This window comes from Ambystoma mexicanum, chromosome 3q (genome assembly GCF_040938575.1).
Source record: "Ambystoma mexicanum isolate Mex_15411 chromosome 3q, UKY_AmexF1_1, whole genome shotgun sequence".
Taxonomy (NCBI): Eukaryota; Metazoa; Chordata; class Amphibia; order Caudata; family Ambystomatidae; genus Ambystoma; species Ambystoma mexicanum.
In genome coordinates, this window is record NC_090926.1 from 674,913,612 (window position 1) to 674,931,106 (window position 17,495).

Sequence of the window (17,495 nt, forward strand, 5' to 3'; positions counted from 1 at the left end):
TAGATCCTGGAAGAGAGCCAGAATAGTGCCAATATTTAAAAAAGTCTTGCGTACAGAGCCACCAAATCATAGGCCTATAGCACTATTAGATGTTGTGGGAAAAATGTTTGCCTCACAACATCTGAAAAGGCTGAAAAATTGGATAAAACTAAATAATATAATGGATATACACCAAACAGGCTTTGTTAAGGGCGTCGGCTGTAATCTAAATATCTTTCTGATGAATTTGCTCAAAATGGAGGCAATAGATAAAAGATACAAAATATATCTAGCGTTTGTGGATTTAGCACAAGCGTTCGATAGTATTGATCGGGAGCTCCTTTGGACAAAGATGAAATCGCTAAATTGCCCACAGAGCTTGTTGTCGGCGATCAAAGAACTATACTCAAAGACGGAAATTATAGTGAGACTGGACCAAAATGGAAACCTATCATCAACAATCACAACCTCAAGGGACAAAGATCAACGGGACTACACTAAACCATCTGATTTACGCAGACGACATTGTGCTCATAGATATGACTACAATTGGGCTCCAAAGAAAACTCCAAGCCATAAAAGAATACACAGAAAAAAATGGTTTGAAAATCAACCCTGCAAAAACTGAAATCCTACTCTTACAAAACCTAGTAGGTACAAAAACAAACATAAGAAAACAATTTAAATAGTTTATAGAGCAGGACTCAATTAAGATAACTACAGAGGTTCAATACCTGGGTCTACTAATAAACTCATATCTAAACGACAACCCGATGATTGCAAAAATCAAGAGAAAATGTAAATTCTTGGCTGGACAATGAACAGCAATAAACAAAATGTATGGGAAATTTACTATAAAGTCTGCATTGGAATTTTACAAAACTAAAGTAATACCGTCACTGGCATTTGGAGGAGAAGCAATGCTGGGCTGCCCCCACATTGGACCTCGGACTAACGTCCATAAATGCCAAAGTAATATGGCAGATGCTCTCCCTGTACAGGAAAGAGAGTGGAGCTGAAAACATCCCTCAGTTCAAAATGTTGTTAACAAACACTCCGGAAACACCAGCTGCAACTATACTGGACAAATGGAGACAGAAATGTGAAACTATTCTTACACAATCGCAAGTCAACAAAGAGCGTTTGACTCAAAACCCCAAAGCAGTAAAAAAAAATATGGATGCAAGATTGGTGTGAAAACACAGAACAGAGGATACAATATAGATGTATGGCTGACGCAACGCCAGAATCAAGAGCAGTAAATACCTTGCCAGAGTATCTCCAAATATTCCCCTGTGTCAAAAAAAGGAAGCTATACATTATGTTCCACTTAAATCTATTTCAAACTAAAGCGATAATGAATTTAAGATTCAAAAAATGGAACGATGGACTGTAACTGTAGATTCTGTGAAATAGAGATGGAATCTCTGAAACATCTGATCCTATACTGTACCAAGTTGCAAGATCTAAGAACAACATACGTAGGTAAGGTAATTGCAAAGAAATTCACCTCAAGTGGAGATGATTGGTGGAGTCAGGTGACCATGGGATCTGATAAAGACTTGATCTTTGCCTTGATATTTTTTTTGGAACAATTATAGACCCTGATTTCGGTGAAGTAGATACCACTTTTAACTTTTCTAATGACAATGGAAGACTCACATTGTATAGATGCCCACTCCAAATCTTGCAAAGGAAATGAGAAATGAAAATGTTTATTGGAAGATCCAAACAGAAGACAAGAGAGGAGCTTAACAAACATGTGCTCTTCCTTCTATTTGTCTTATCCTCTATGGAATGGTGATAGAAACCTTGTTCTATTTCTCTTCTTTGGTTTTCTGTTCTGCTTAATGTGACTGATTTGATGATATTTAAAATGGAATTGCTGAATTCATATTTTAAAAGTTTATAATGAACTATAAAAAAAAAGAAAGAAAAAAAATAAAATAAAATTAACATTCTGGTATAACCGTATACTGGCACATTTATGCACTGGAAAGGTACAAGTTTGCCGGTGAGGTGGCAGGGAGGTCATTCCGTGCCACCTTACCGGTACAAAATAGCTGGTATTACCGGCACCGGTGCTACTGGGGCCTGTAATATGGACAATACCCCCTTTGGAATCTTATGGGACTACATCCATGGAATGGAGATTTACAACCATTACCACCACTCAGAATTCGGTGGGCATTCCACCAGAACTAGGTGCCATTAACAGTATTACTACTTGCCAGTATCCTGGCGGTATTACCACCAGAATACTGGCAAACTCATAGGGCCTGATTCATGGAAGTGTTTTATAATGGTGCAATCCCATAGGAAAACGTTCCATGAATCGGGCCTATAATGAGGGCCATTGTGTATTGAGACACTGCAGTTAGAGACCCAAATCCCAGTAATGCAGTTTTTCTCTGTGCATCATACTATGAACAGAAAAAGGCATATCACCCTAAAGCAACAAAGACATGCCTCGTAAACCCATTGGAGACAAAGATGGATGTTTTTCCACAGCAGTTCATTTTCAAACTTGTTTGGCCAATTGATTTGGGCCTCATTAAGAGTGTGCTGGTCTGGTAACGATGGTGCCGGTAAGCCTACCGGTACTGTTTTTACCCGACCGGCACACTCTGTGTCTGCGACCGGCTGATGTCCCGCCCACCAGGTCGCAGACTTTCACAGTAGCACCGGCACCATTATTAACGGTGCTGGTGCTGCCATCATCCCCATTCCCATTGAGTCCTATGGGGCTCAATGGCAATGGGGAAGGTGGATGAAGCAGCACCATTCGTGAATGGTGCCGGTGCATCCGACGTGCTCTGCTCGCGGGTGCCTTTGCAGGCAAATGGCACCCGCAAGCAAAACTCGTAGTTTGCCGGTCTGGGAACTACGATACCATCATGCTTACTGGTACTGTAGTTCCCGGACCGGCAAACTTGTAATGAGGCCCATTGTCTTTAGACAAGTCAAGAAATTACCCATGGTAAATTATGTCGTATCACATAACATATAATCATTGCCCATAAACGCCAGCAGGGCATGGCATTCTGAAAGGTAGCAAGCGTATGCCATCAAAATATTACATATCATGCTATGTGTCATGAAGTGACCATAGCATATTATTGAGGCTTTAGAGCCCCTATCAGCAGGCTCTGTTGTGTGGTAAATTACGGCTGCCTATGTCAGGTCCCAAGCTGGCTGAAGATGTGGGCCTCTGTTGAGGGCAGAATCCACCAAGCACACGTAAGAGGCCACTGGAGTTGGCTCTGATGCTGTTGGAGCATGGACAGATGTAAAAAGGTTAAAAAGCAACATCCTTGCTTGGATCATCCATTAGCAGATGTAAAAAGTTTAAAAAGCAGAATCCTTGCTTGGATCATCCAGTCAAGGAGTTTGGGCATGTGAACTTCCCAGTGTACCCTTCTACTCTGTATCAGTACTTTTTCATAGCATACCCAACATTGCCACAGGGTTCAGGAAAGACTAGGCCGAGTAAGTGGAACTTTGAGGCCTTGTTGGCTAGACCCTAAAGACGTCCTAGCACAGAGTGGCACATGCGTCAGACTTTGGAAATCTGTCTCTGGGTCGACTCACCACCTCAACCCGATTTGGAAACTGGAAAGCAATGATGTTCCGCTGCTTGGCTTGCCAGTTTTGAAAGAAGAACAGCAAGTGTAGCCTCAAATAAGGGAAACGCTTGGAATTCAGAATTTTAAGCAATAATGCCACATTACGAGGCCATTACTGGGTGGTAACTCTCCTGTCTAAATGAACTCATATCGGGCCGTTACCATCCAGTAATGGCCCGATTAGGGGGTATTATTGCTATTAACACTCCAGGGCAAACACTTATGGCTTTAAGATCAAGAGGAATTCAACATAAACAATCAACATAGGATGTGTCCAGCACACGGCCCGTGGAATCAGTGAGATGAAGAAGCATGGCTTCCATGAAATTGCAAAGCGTGGCTCTGAACGTAGCCCGCTTCTCATTTCATGGTCCAGCAAAGGAGCTGTCGGCACACCAGATGCAGCAGGAGTAGTGATCAAGGGCCTGAGATGCAGCTAGGCGAGTGTAGCAAAGGTATGTTGATATGAGGTAGAGGGCAACCATCGACACCATCAGCACCCTGGTACAGCAAGAACTCAACCTCAGCAAAAGAGTTATCAGGAAACGAGAAAACCTGTGCCGCTCCAGGACTGCATGCAACCTGGCTCTTCTCAAGGAACTTGGAGCAAGCTGCAGACAACTAATCAAATTAGCCAAGGCCTCCTACTATCAGAATATTATATTAGAAGCCAACAACAAAAGCAAAGCCCTCTTCAAAGCGGTCAAGCAGTGCGTCAACCCGCCACCCAAGCCTGCCATACCACACTCCATCCGAAAATCCACCGCCATCAACACCTTTTTGATCGACAAAATCAGTAAGATTCACCAGCACATAGACAACAGCTCTGCACCCATAGACCCACCTCACGTCCCTCCCTGTAAAATCTCTTCACCCTGGACAACATTCAAAACATTCTCGACAGAGGACCTGGTAGAAACCCTGGCTGTCACCCTAAAAGCCACATCGTATACAGATGACACTCTCCCAGCATCCCTACTCAAGACCCTCCCCGCAGTAGCTCTCCTTCCCTAGCTGGCGATCATTAAGAGCTTCCTAACTCAAGGCACCTTCCCATCGACCCTAAAAACAGAAAAAATCCACCATCTAATAAGGAATCCCACTCTGGATCCCGACAACCTAGGTAAATATCGGCCCATCGCCCATCTTCCCTTCCTAGTTAAGATCATCAAGAAAGCAGTAGCCACACAACTGCAGCAACACATCGACAACACAAACTCCTCTAAACCTACCAATCCGGATTCAGACCCAAATGCAGCACAGAGGCAGCAACCATATAGGTGGTTGACGAAGCCCTCAACATCCTTGACGACAGCCATCCCTGCCTCCTGGTTCTACTCGACATCTCAGCCGCTTTCAACACAGCAGACCACCAGGCACTCACAGACACCCTATATTGGCACATGGGAATCAGCAACGTTGTCCTACACTGATTCAATCCCTACCTCAACATCCACAAGCAGTTTGTTCTGGTGGACTCCTCTAGATCACCAATTCTACCAGGCACCTGGGGAGTCCAGCAGGGTTCCATCTTCTCCCCAGTGATCTTCAATCTATACGTGGAGCCGCTGGGGGCCCTCCTCACCACACATAACATCCACATCCACCAATAAACTGATGACACACAGCTATACCTCAAGATCAACTCCATCATGGACATCCATTGTCTCAAAACCTGCCTCTCGCTGATACAGTCTTGGATGCCCTGTGCCTACTTGAAGCTCAACCTTGCCAAGACCAAATTCCTACTCCTCACCAACAACACCGAACATCCAGACTTACAGACCTGGCTATCAACCATGAACTGTGACGGCTTTACACCCGAGCTCCTCTCTTGCCCAAGTCCCTTGGGTTCCACATCAATAAACATCTCTCCTTCAAGACACACTTAGCTAATGAAAACTCAGACAGCTTAGTATCAGCTATCCCTCCTGTGAAAAGTCAAGCCCTGTCTCCCTCCAGACAGCTTTAGATCCACCGTTCAAGCATTGGTCCTATCCCACCTGGAATGGGGCAATGCAATCCTCGAAGGCCTCCCGTCATCCTCACTTGGGCCTCTGAGAAGGGGCCTACAGGCGGGTGCAAGCCTCATAAAGGGTCTATGCAGAAACAACCACGTCACCTCAGCCCTCATCGACCTTTCCTGGTGCCCACTGTACGCATGAATCACTTTCAAGTCTTGCTTCATCATCTATAAGGCAGTCGCCTTCAATTCACCCAGCAGCCTCAAGGAGAAACTCAGGATCTCTGGCGGACAGCACCACCAGAAGCATGTGCATACTTGAAATCCGCCGCTGCAAAAAGGAAAGTACCAGAAAACAAGCCTTCTCTGCCTACACCCCAAGACTATGGACCCTCCTCCACGTCGGCATCAGACTTGCCCCCGCACTCCTACAATTCAGAAAAGAACTTGAGACCCACCTCTTCAAGGAGTCTCTCCTCCTTAACACCTAGGCCATCACATCGCCCCTCGCGCCACCTGCCTTGCTAGACCCCTTATGTCCCTCTCCTGCCCACCATTCGGTACAGCTGTACCCCTCCTCTGTGCCACTCTGTGTCCTATCCCCCGTTGTATATGTTTTGTTGTTACCACTGAAAAGCGCTCTGATGTGCATCTGTGATGTTGTATACCTCTGTAAAGCACTCTGTTATGTATCTGTATTGGTGTATACCTCTTTTGAGCAGTCTGTTGCTTCTCGAAGCTATGTCTATGCACAATAAATACAATAATAATAATAATAATAATAATAATAATAATAATAATAATAATAATAATATTAAAGGGAAAGGTGGGGGGCTAGACCAGGAAAATGAGTCCTGTGTCCTGGGGCAAGTCTGATAGCGAACAGCCTAAGGCACAGAGCTAGCCAGAAACATGTAACTCACGCTTTGATCTGTATATAAAGCATGCATTCCTGTGAAGCTGATTGGATGGCCAACACTCCAAATAGCTTCCAAATAACGCAATCAGTCATAAAATGATTCTATAAAATTCTCTCACCGATGAAGTGTGCAGAACCGGGAGCCCCTCTACAGAGAATAAACACTGCAATACAACATGTTCTCTGGGATGGTTCCCACTCAGGAGGGTCTACAACCACGTTTAGGATGCAATGAAATATGCCAAATGTCATTAGGCATTAAATGTGTCCTTTGGCCATAGTCATGACATGCCATTGGTCCAATCTGCCTTAAACTGCCACGAATAAAGAATATCACCTGCATGAGATGATGCATTTATAATGCCCTCTTAGGTCAACATTCTTACCTGGAACCATTAATCCCTGACCATAGGAGAACACGTGGCTTCTTCCTGCTAAATTTAATCAAACGCAAGGTATGATTGCCTTGGTACCCCAATTCCATTCACAAAGAAAAGTGCCAAATCAGAAAAACTGAAAATCATGGGTGTATAAAAATGTGATCCAAGTTGCGAGGCTGATTTAGTTGCCCTTAGGGCAGCCAACTAAACATCTCCCTATTCTCATGACTTCCGCCTCCAAACTCCCTTGACAAATGTACTTTCCAGAGTAGGAGATTACATGTGATTCCCTAAGGGTTTGCAAAATCTGAACACTTTATGAGGACAGCATTTCATCAATTTATCAGGCTGTTTCAGAGAAAGCACCCCTGCTCCCCCATGGATGTTTTGTTGGGGCAGCCCTGCTCCATAATATTGTGAAAGAAGTTCCCTTTGGGAAATAGCCTGTATGCAGATGAATGATGCCATCAGCATGGATTTCACAATCCGACTTAAACAGGAAAACAAGCGAAGTCCCTTAAGTAATTAAAAAAAAACGCTTTGATCTGGAAATCTCCTACAATTCGGAATAGAACTCAAGAGCCCAACTCTGGTGACCCCAACATGCCAATGTCAACAGATCCTCATGACCTCTACTTGATCGCTCCTTGCAGTGCGGCCAATTCTGCTTCCTCTTCTCGTGGCCATAACGAATGTCTTTCTTTTGCAGAAAAAGCTGCCTCTGACCACTCTGGCCCAGTGTCTCATGGAGGGATCCACTATCCTTGGAGACGATTCTCTGCTGGGGTAAGATTCATGTCAACCAGGAATGGTAGGAACAGAAAAGAAAACATGTTTAATGTCCATTGGGGAACAGGTAAAAACACGCAAGAAATGCAACAGACTCTAGATTTGTCTGAAAGCCTGTCATGTTAAATTGCCAAATGTGTAATGTTCCAGTAACAGTCAGACTTTACAGACTCTCTGGTGATAAGCAAACCTGTTTTTGTACATTTTTCATGAATATTTTTTTTTAAAAGCTATCAAGAGCCAACAAAGTTCAGCACTCTTGACATCTTTCCTTTCCTACTCCTTTCACCTCTGCTCTTGCTCCGTCATCCTCCTCTTTCCTTCCTCCGTCTTGTCCCTCTCCTGCTACTCATAGCTCACTTCCTCCTCCCTCATGCTTGGCATCTGCCTTCAACTTTCCACACTTCCTCATCTCCCTCTCCCTCCATTATGCACTTCCCCTGAAATTGATAGAAGGTGATCACCATGTTTGTGACATGGGGTGGGTTGCAGATCCGAGGCCACAACATGGTGGTCCGCCATCTTAGAGTTAGGCGAACTAGCACGGCTGGCTGCCAGACTTCAACCTGGGGCCGCCCGTTGATTGCGTCTCAACTTGCCTCTTTTCCCCCAGATCTCTGATTCCTGTCCCTTCTTGCTACTCCTTTGCCACTTACTGCATTCTTCTCTCCTTTCTCCTCTTTCTTTACCTAATATCATTACTTGCTCTATATGCTATGTACGCTATGTGGTCAGGTGCTTCCTTAATGTTTCTCCACAGTGCTCTATGCTATTTCCTTAAAAGATGTCAATAAAAATCCCGGAAGTAGAGCATGCATGTGATCACGCTCTGTACAAGGGAAATATTGTTTTTAAACGTATTGCAATTGACACAGGCATTCTCTGACAGGCATCCTCTGACCATGACTAAGTGTGAGGGTAGAGGGCGGAGGGGCAGAGGGCAGATATGTAGATTTGGCTTCATGATTAAATGAGAAATATTAATCACACCCAACTGCCCGAAGGGCAATAATAATATTAGCATCTTTTTATATAGTGCTTTATACCAGATTCCTCCTTCTTGCTGTTTATTGATGTGTGTACTATACAATTTAAAATTGGCCAAAGAGATTGGAAAAAGCCAATAAAGAGGCTGTATGATCTTGGATCAGACACTGAATATTTGGATGCATTGCCAGTCATATGATCGGGTGATGGAAGTTTCCATACAGCCCCAAAAGTGATATATTCCCTGAGATACTCTGAGTCGTGCTGGCATTCGCCGCCTAGTGTGTGTGTGTACAGGCTGTTCATTTGTCCCACCACAGGAAGATGCTCCGGCTCTGCGGGGAAGCTGAGGATAAACTGGCCCAAGAGCTGACCCACTTTGAGGTGGAAGTGGAGCGAGATGTGATTGAGCCTCTATTTGTCTTGGCAGAGGTAAGAGGTTCCAACAGCACCCTCCCAACATTAAGACGTTCAAAAGATAGGTGGTGCGCGTCAGTGCGCGGCAGGGCTCTAGATCACCCATTCAAATTATTTAGGCTGAGTTGCTTTCAAAGAAAGATAGATTCACAGTAAATGATTGAAAGTAATATGGTATGGAGCACACTCAGAGCATATTCGTCAGCAGCGAGTGCCCCTTGTTGGTATCAAAGTTCTCGACTACAGAATATTAGCCGGAGGGTGGAACACAAGATTTTAAGAATGACAGTCATTCCAAGTACGAGGAGCCCCTTTGAAATACGACCCTGACCAGTCTAGTCTTAAAAGGGGGTCCATAAACAGCGACTCCCAAACACCACCCGAACTGAACGTGCTTCACTGCAAATGAGACTACAGTTACCTGATAGGTTGGGGAGTGTCACTGGCCGAGGATAGTATTATGCACTTCAAAGGGATACAGTAAACTTTATTCCTTAGTGAGATTCATAGCAATGTGGGTTTGCATGCTGTCTTTTTCCAAAGAATTACATGCTTACATTTTAAAATGTAATTAGTAGAGACCGACTGGGACAAAGAAAAATTGACTGACAGCCAGGTATCTCAGAAAAGTGGCTGGGCTTTGGCGGAGTAAGTCGCATGTCAAACAAAGCCTCAACTGTGACTAACCCTTGCCCAGCCCTGCACTCTTTGTGAGAAAGCATCCTTTATAACAAGTCTGTCAAATTCCTGCCAGCCTCCAAAAAGCCACCATTGGAGCAGTAAAAGGAGCCATTGTTAGCAAATGAACTGGCATGTGACAGGAATCACTATACCCATTGGGGAGGAAGGATAGCTCAGGGGCAATGTAGCACAACACAGGTTCGAATCCCGATGCCAGGCTTAGAATACACTTGTGGTATTTAGCACGTTATTAAAGAACAATTATAATGTATTACTGCTTTTGCAGTCCCTGGTAAAGTCTTAGATGGCAAAGAATCTCAACACTTGCTCTACCAGGACCAACTTGTTAACCCACTGTTCTCTTCCTTCTGCTTCAGGTGGAAATCCCCAACATCCAAAAACAGCGGAAACATCTAGCGAAGTTAGTCCTGGATATGGATTCCTCTCGGACAAGGTAAGAGCAGACTTAATAGCAGAGTGGCTTCTTACTCTCGGGGTGTTCCAGGGGTGTTCTATGACACCAGTACAAAATGCTCCATCTCTCATTTAGCATAATTGTGAAGTGTCCTGTACCTCTATGCTCTGACAAACACACCATTCTCAGGGTGGAGGTCAACTTAGAATGGGGACGGTAGCTCAGGCGGACATATGACCAACCAAAGGACATAGGGCCAGCTCAGACGAGTAAGATATCTCATGCGGACGCCTAGCCACCTTAACGCCAGACAGCCACCCCAGACAGTGAACGCGACCAGATCTCAGATAATGGGCAGAACAAGCCAAAAGAAAGTGCAGTGTGCAAAAATCATTTCCCAAGGATGTGTATTTCTCAATAGAGGAATTTATGTGACTCTATGAGAGTTTGCAAGTTGCCCAGAGACGGCACTTGAATCCTCAGCCATGATGCAGACCTGCCATTCCTTTTAGATGGCTCACATAAGGACAAAGAGTTATGATAAATACATCCCTGTTTATCTTCTCCATTAATTTTGATTATATGCCATTGCTCTTGACCCATACATTGCAAGAAGTAAGAGGTGAACGATCATAGTAATCAAAGGTACAGACAAGCTATGGAGATAAAACAGGTGGTAAATAAGGATGATTAACTATTACTTGTCAACTCTGAATCATCATTTACACCACCAGGAAACTTGGACTGTGACAAAACCTGGTAAGTGTTCTCTCTGGTTGCATCTTATAGAATCCGCTAATTTCTGTAGAATGTATGTGGTGTTACTGGATACTGCGCTCGGAAAAATATTCTACCCGTGATATCTGTTCACAATCATTTTAATTTAGGGGGGAGAGGAAAATGTGCTGTTCCACCATGCCAGATGCAAGAAAGTCAGTCAGGAATGGTAATTACAGCTCTCGCTCACATTACATCCTGAAGTCTGGACACCATGGCAAACAGGACAAGAGAAGTTCACAGCTGCACACCAAATGCTGGATTATTATCACTAACGTGTTTTACACACACACAAAGGAGCTTTCTGAAAGCTAGAAATGCAAATGAAAGAGATAAAAAATAAGTACAATTGGGACTGTCGTCTGTCCCATAGTGCATGGCGCATGCAACGGGAAACACCTAAAAAAGAAAAGAGGCTTCTGCATAGTGCAAATGTGATAGGAACATTTAAAAAAAATGAACAGGTTACTGCACACAAAAAAAGACAAATTAATCAGGAAAGGAAGCAGTAAATAGATGAAAGGCCAGTGCTGATCTGTGTAAGCAGTATCGGGAAAAAGTAAACGAAGAGTGCAGTTAGAGCGGATGCACCCAACCACTGGGGGGTGGGAGGACAGAGATTCATTGAACATTAGTAAACAGTAGAATGAAGAGTGCTGGGCTAGAGAGGCGACGCCAGGATTAAAGCCCACACTGGCCCTATGGGCACTGGAAACAGTGTAAGATGGTGTGACTGAAGTGTTACTGCAAGGACTGATCATATGTAATGTGAACGATCAAAAACGAGCCACAGTGACTGGCCCACAGAGATCAGTAAAAGCAAAATCAAAAGTAAAACAATAAGAAGTTACTTCCAGAAAGTTTATTGTTCCCTGGATGAGGATCATCAGAGTTGGGGGTCATGCAGTCAAAGACCAATCAGAATGTCATATTATGTAAATCTATAGTGGAGACCAAAATATAATGCATATACAGAGAGACAGGGGGCGGCAGTGGCAAGTAGGAAAGAGGGGTTAGAGGGCAGAGAAATGGAAAAGAAAGCAAGAGGGTGCGGGTGGGTTTAGTCAAGGAAATAAGATACGGTCACCAGCATAGAACGTAAACAGGCTGGCATTGTAATCATGTTGTCTGTCTGGGCGGCCAGTCACAGGTGAACACGTGCTCTTGTAGCACTTTACTCTGAGGTGTTCAGTTCTAGTCTTTGAATGTATCTTGTTTTTTTCCATATATATTTTAACATAGAGGCAGCAAAAAATGGAAAAAAGGCATGTGTCAATAGACAGTCTACAAACATTTAATTTAGGAAATGTGTAAATGCCCAATGGATGTGGATGTAATTTCATCAGTACTAACCCCACGGGCGTGCCTTAGCATTGGTGTAAAGACATCAGTGCAAGAGTACCTTTTTTGTTATTGTCCAAAACAGTGAGAAGCCATCAGTATTCCCCTTCCTTAATTTCTTTTACATAATATGTCACTTGCACCTTTTCCAATTTACATTTCTTGTCCTAAAAGAAAAATATGCTTGAACATTGTTGCTTTGATACAATGAGATGCTGATGCCTTAGCTCCAATGTAAGGACACGCCATGAAGTCGAGGTAGCTATCTATTCTATTTGTTTGACGCCTATTTTTGTGCTTAGAAGTGTTTTCACGGCGCATATGTTTAGGTCCTCATCTTGACACCGTGCCAAATCCCACACAGGGTTTGGTACACTCCAGTGCACTGTTTAGAAACTGTTGTCATGAATGTGATGACATTCTCCCTCACACGGGATTGGGCAGATGGATAGGCTTGGGTGCTGGTACATATAAAGATAAGCATGTTTGATTGGTTATTACGTCAGAGTAAACAACATGTATATAGTTAGATATGATGCAGCCACGGAGGGAATGTGGAATATGAGATAGGATTCCAATAATAGAATCTGGGGTGATTAAAAACGTGGCACGTTTATATTTGAAGAAGAAGGGGTTGAAAGTGAAGGAGAAGGTGGATGTGAGAAGCCTAGGGCTGCTGTTAACGTTTTGTCTATTTTAAGGTTTGAGGTCACCTAGCGTGTGGAGACTCCTTCTTAATACTGGTGATGAGGATGGGATGGCATGGATGATGACAGAGAGAAGATGTTGCAGCACTGTGAGGAGTGCAGTGGCAGTGACAAGGTGTTGATCACTAGAATACCTACTCCTATGAGTGTGCCACTGGTGCCAGAAGTGTTGTGGGGTGTAGTGGCAGCAGATATTTTGGGGCCGTGTGCCATCAGAGGAGCTCAAGGTAGTTATGGTCTGGTACTGGTGGATGTTTTATCAAAGTGTCCCCAGGTGTGTGAGATGAGGGAGATTAGTGCAAAGAGGATTATTCCATTTTTCGAGGTGGTTTTCTGGTGAGAGGGTTTTCCGACGAAGATCATTTTGGATAATGGTCCACAGTTTGTCAGCAAAGAATTTTAAGAATTCTTCAAAGAAAATGTCATTCAGTATGCAACAATGGCACTGTATCATCCCAAAGAGAATGCTGTGGTAGAAAGGTTTAATATGACCTTAATGGATGCAGTGAGGATTGCAACAGCTATGGGAGTTGATTGTGTGCATGCAGCCATGGAAAGGGTATTCCGGTATAATTATCTCCACATGATACATAATACAGGGGTGTCATATTTGAGAGTTTAAGGAGAAGAAAACCAAACATGAGGTCATGCCAGTATGCTTGAAGCGTGAATAAAAAGGAGATGAAGAGGGGAGTGGAAAGGAAAGATGAGATGGCAAAAGAGACATATGACAAGTTGAACTCTGAGGAATGTGCCCATGAGAGCAGGCACCATGTTCAAGGTGAAACTAGGGCGGAATGTGCTAAAAAGGATGTTAAAGTTCTCTAGGGCCGAGGATGTGGTGAGGCTGGAGAATGGGCAAGTGTGGAACAAAGAAAGAGTGGCAAAGGTGCCAAGGGGGCAGGTTTAGTACACGTTTCTTTCATTATTTAAAGCAATGTCTTATGTTGTACCATAAAGGGGAGGAGATGTGTTGCCTATGAAGGTGACCAGGTTTGAGTGATCATTAGGTTGGGTTAAACAAAATGTAAATAGTTAGATACAATGCAGCCATGAAGGGAATGTGCGATGTGATATAGGATTCCAATCTTAGACTATGGGGTGATTAAGAACTTGGAATGTTTAGATTTGAAAGCAAAGGGGTGAGGGTGATGTCAGGCAGCTAGGGCTGCTGTTTATATTTTGACTTAAAATAAAGGTCTGAGGTTGCCTACCGTGTGGAGACTGCTTCTTAACATGCGCCACTAGAGAGTTTCTGTTTTAAGAGTTTGAAAGATCGTAGACTTTGCAGAGCCTCTTTTGCGGAGTCCACATGCCATTACTTCTGCTTGTAATTTGACATCTTTGTTCTATTCCAATGTTTTCATGCTCTGAATTTACCGTGGATTATATTTTGGAACAAATTCTGAGGATGGGCACTTTTCACATAAAGGGTGGAGTCGGTTGTGGTAGGTTTTTGTTAGATCTTACAATGCAGTATCCCATTTGAAATGTAAAGTGCCAGGTCTATGAAGGTTACATATCCTTGCCCTTTGTGGTAGTGCACGGTTAATTGTAGTAATTGGTGTGCAATTAATTCACAGCAACAAATACATAAAGAATTCATTAAGTACACTTTCAGCGCTGTCTAAATTCATAAAATTCACTTCCTGTAGTATAAATCACTTTTAGTGTGATGTCAGAAGACAAATTCTGCTTGATTCAAGAGCAGGGATTGGATGCTTAAAGCAGACATGCTTTTGCCCAAGCACTTGTAGATGTCTGTCTTAAAATGAAGGGATCTCCTACTCCTTTGAAGCACTTTTGGACAAACACTTAAAGAAGAATGTGTTGGACGACTTTTGGTAGAGTTGATCTTTCCAAAGTTCTCTGCCAATGAGGTGAAGCTTGAGTGCCCAAGCAGAGGAGAGCCCTGAACCCTATCCATCCCGTGGACCATTGGAGGGGAACTGCTGCTGGGACAAGACCTGGCTCTCTGCCAGGTACCATGGTACACAGTTCCTCACTGTGCTGAAAGATACCTGCAGTTGTGTGCCAGACTCTCTTGTGTCTGGGAGCCAGAGAACAAGGACTAATCTGCTCCTTGAATCCATGGATTGGGATACACAGCATCCTGACAGCCATGACAGCCAGAAACCATGTTTTCATCACCTCGAACCACCAAACTGCTTTTGAACTGGCTTCACTACATTTTGATCCTCAGCAACTGCCAGTGCTAGCTTTGTGACTCAACCAAACTCTTCAAACCAGCGTGTTTGCGTCTCAAACCAGCGTGATGCCACAATGTACCTCACAGAGCCCGCCACATCCTCGGCTCGAATAAACTCATCACACGACCCAAACTCGATTCTCTGGAGTGTCACACACTGACTCGAACCAGCAGTTACTCAACGACTTGACACAGCTCAACTTTGTGTTGCCAAATCGCTGAACCGCACACCAGGGCATCAGGATCACCACTTTGAACGATTGCCAACCTTTGACACAAACTGCTGGAGCATCACTCTTCGATCCTCACCAGACTTCTCGAACCGGCTCAACCACAAACCGATCCTGGTGAGCTGTCAAACCTGCATCACTTGAACACTACATTCAAATCACTCTGAGCCATCTCATTTGACCTGGACCAATGCCGGCTCGTTGCTTGGATCAACACGACTCACTGCACCCAAACTTGGCTCGAACCAGTTGCTCAACAGCTCGACCCTGTAAAACCACAAATAACCTCAACCAGGTATTATTGACTGCATACTACCATCTTAGTCCATTTTTGGGCCCTAGAGACTGCTTAGGTCACTTTGCTCTCTTTTTTACCCAAGAACATATACTTTTAAAGAACATTGTGGTTGACAAAATGACAAAGAGTTTTACCTCTTAATTGTGTCTGTTTTATCTTTATGGTTGCGTTGGCTCTTGCTTTGTAGAAGTGTGAGGTGCTGAGTAGGTGCTTAGCCCTCTACTCATCCTTGTACTCCTGCAGGACAGAAGTCAATTCATCACACCATACCCATAGGAACAGTATGTCTGCACTCTTTGGCACGGCTACTCATTTTCTTTCTCAGGTTTTTGCTTACTAATGCTCAATTCATCACATTTCCTGAGCCCACATGCCCTGCTGTGTCTTTCGTTCCCAGCTCATCACCTTCTACACTCTTTTGTCCTTCTTGTAATCTCTCTCACTCTCTTTTTCTTTGTTTGCGGATTGATGCACCAGCATGATATTTTGGTCCCTAGTGTGGGCTATAGACAGACATGGTTTCCCCTTTGAACCTTGCCAAATACCATTCAGCTTTTACTGTCTGTCCCTATTCCCTGACGTTCCTCAAACAGGGGAACACTACCCTTCCCCTGTTCTACTTGTCACTTTTGCTAGTCTCTTTTGGACTGTGTCAATGAGTCTTTCTGTCACCTTTCCCATCACACTTACACTACACTAAGGTCATTTTTCTTTTTGGTGTTTTTACTATGTCAATCGAGGAGTTTACAATGCACTATAGGAGTGACCACTGTCGCCTTTCTGTTTATTTTTCTCTTTCATTTGCACTTTTAGCATTTTCAAAGCCCCAGAGTGTGGAAAGATCAGTGGTGAACAAACAAGAAAATGGTGGAACATATGAATCCTCCCTACCTGCCCCACCACTGTCCCCAGTGATGCTTAATTGTGTAACTGTCTATATTTGATCAGTACACCTCTTTAGTGGAAGCACTTGGCCCCTTAGGTTATTCTTATCTTTGTTAATCACCTGTTTTCATATGTACATTTTGGTTTTTGTCTGTTTTTTAACCCTTGTATATGTCCTAATATTTTTACACTATCATAAACCGGCTCACTACTTGTTCACATCTTTTTGCTATTGTAAAGGCGCACTTTGTGAGAATGCTTCTGGCATCTTTAAATGTGCTATTGTGAGTCATTTCTGTTCGAAAGTAACATCCCTGTTCTTCATATACATACAAATGCAGGATAGGAGGATGCAATAGTGTCGGAAAGAGGTGCAGTAGGATGAGTTCAAGACAGAAGGGAAGATGTGTCAGAGTTGCCAGGAGGATAGAAAGAAGAGAAATAAGCAGAGACAGAAGACATAGAAATGTTTTAAAAGGAAGTATGATAAGGTGAAGAAGCCAAAGGTAGAGGAAAGCAGATCGACATAAGAAGATTAATAGTTTGCAATGTCATTAAAATAAAGTGAGGAGGAGAGATAAGGATCCGTTGAAGTGGGTGACATGATTTGGTTAAGCAGCTGAAATAAGCAAAAGGGATGGAAGAGAATGTGATAATATGATTAGAGTAATATTGTGTTTTGCTCAAAGGTTAAGAAGAGTCATACAAAGGGATGAAAGAGAGTCAAGATCCTTTAGCAACTTTGACTTTTTCCAGCACCACTCAGCCTGGTGGATACTAGAAAACACGTCCAGAAGAATACAAATTATCGAGAGTAGAAGAGATGTGTGCAAGAGAAAAGCAAAGTGGCAGAATCAGATGAAAGTTCGCAAATCATGTAATGCAGACGGTA

At 43.5% G+C, this 17,495-nt stretch overlaps 1 protein-coding gene across 6 annotated transcripts in view; it reads left to right on the forward strand.

Annotated features, from left to right (window-relative positions):
* The window catches only part of ARHGAP44 (Rho GTPase activating protein 44), an 819,716-nt gene that overhangs the window by 570,795 nt on the left and 231,426 nt on the right, over window positions 1-17,495 (forward strand). For all 6 annotated transcript variants that reach the window (XM_069654562.1, XM_069654566.1, XM_069654567.1 and 3 more), the window contains 3 exons: window positions 7,577-7,653; window positions 8,964-9,075; window positions 10,119-10,195. In XM_069654562.1, the coding sequence (XP_069510663.1) occupies window positions 7,577-7,653; window positions 8,964-9,075; window positions 10,119-10,195 (266 nt within the window). The remainder of the gene's footprint in view (window positions 1-7,576; window positions 7,654-8,963; window positions 9,076-10,118; window positions 10,196-17,495) is intronic.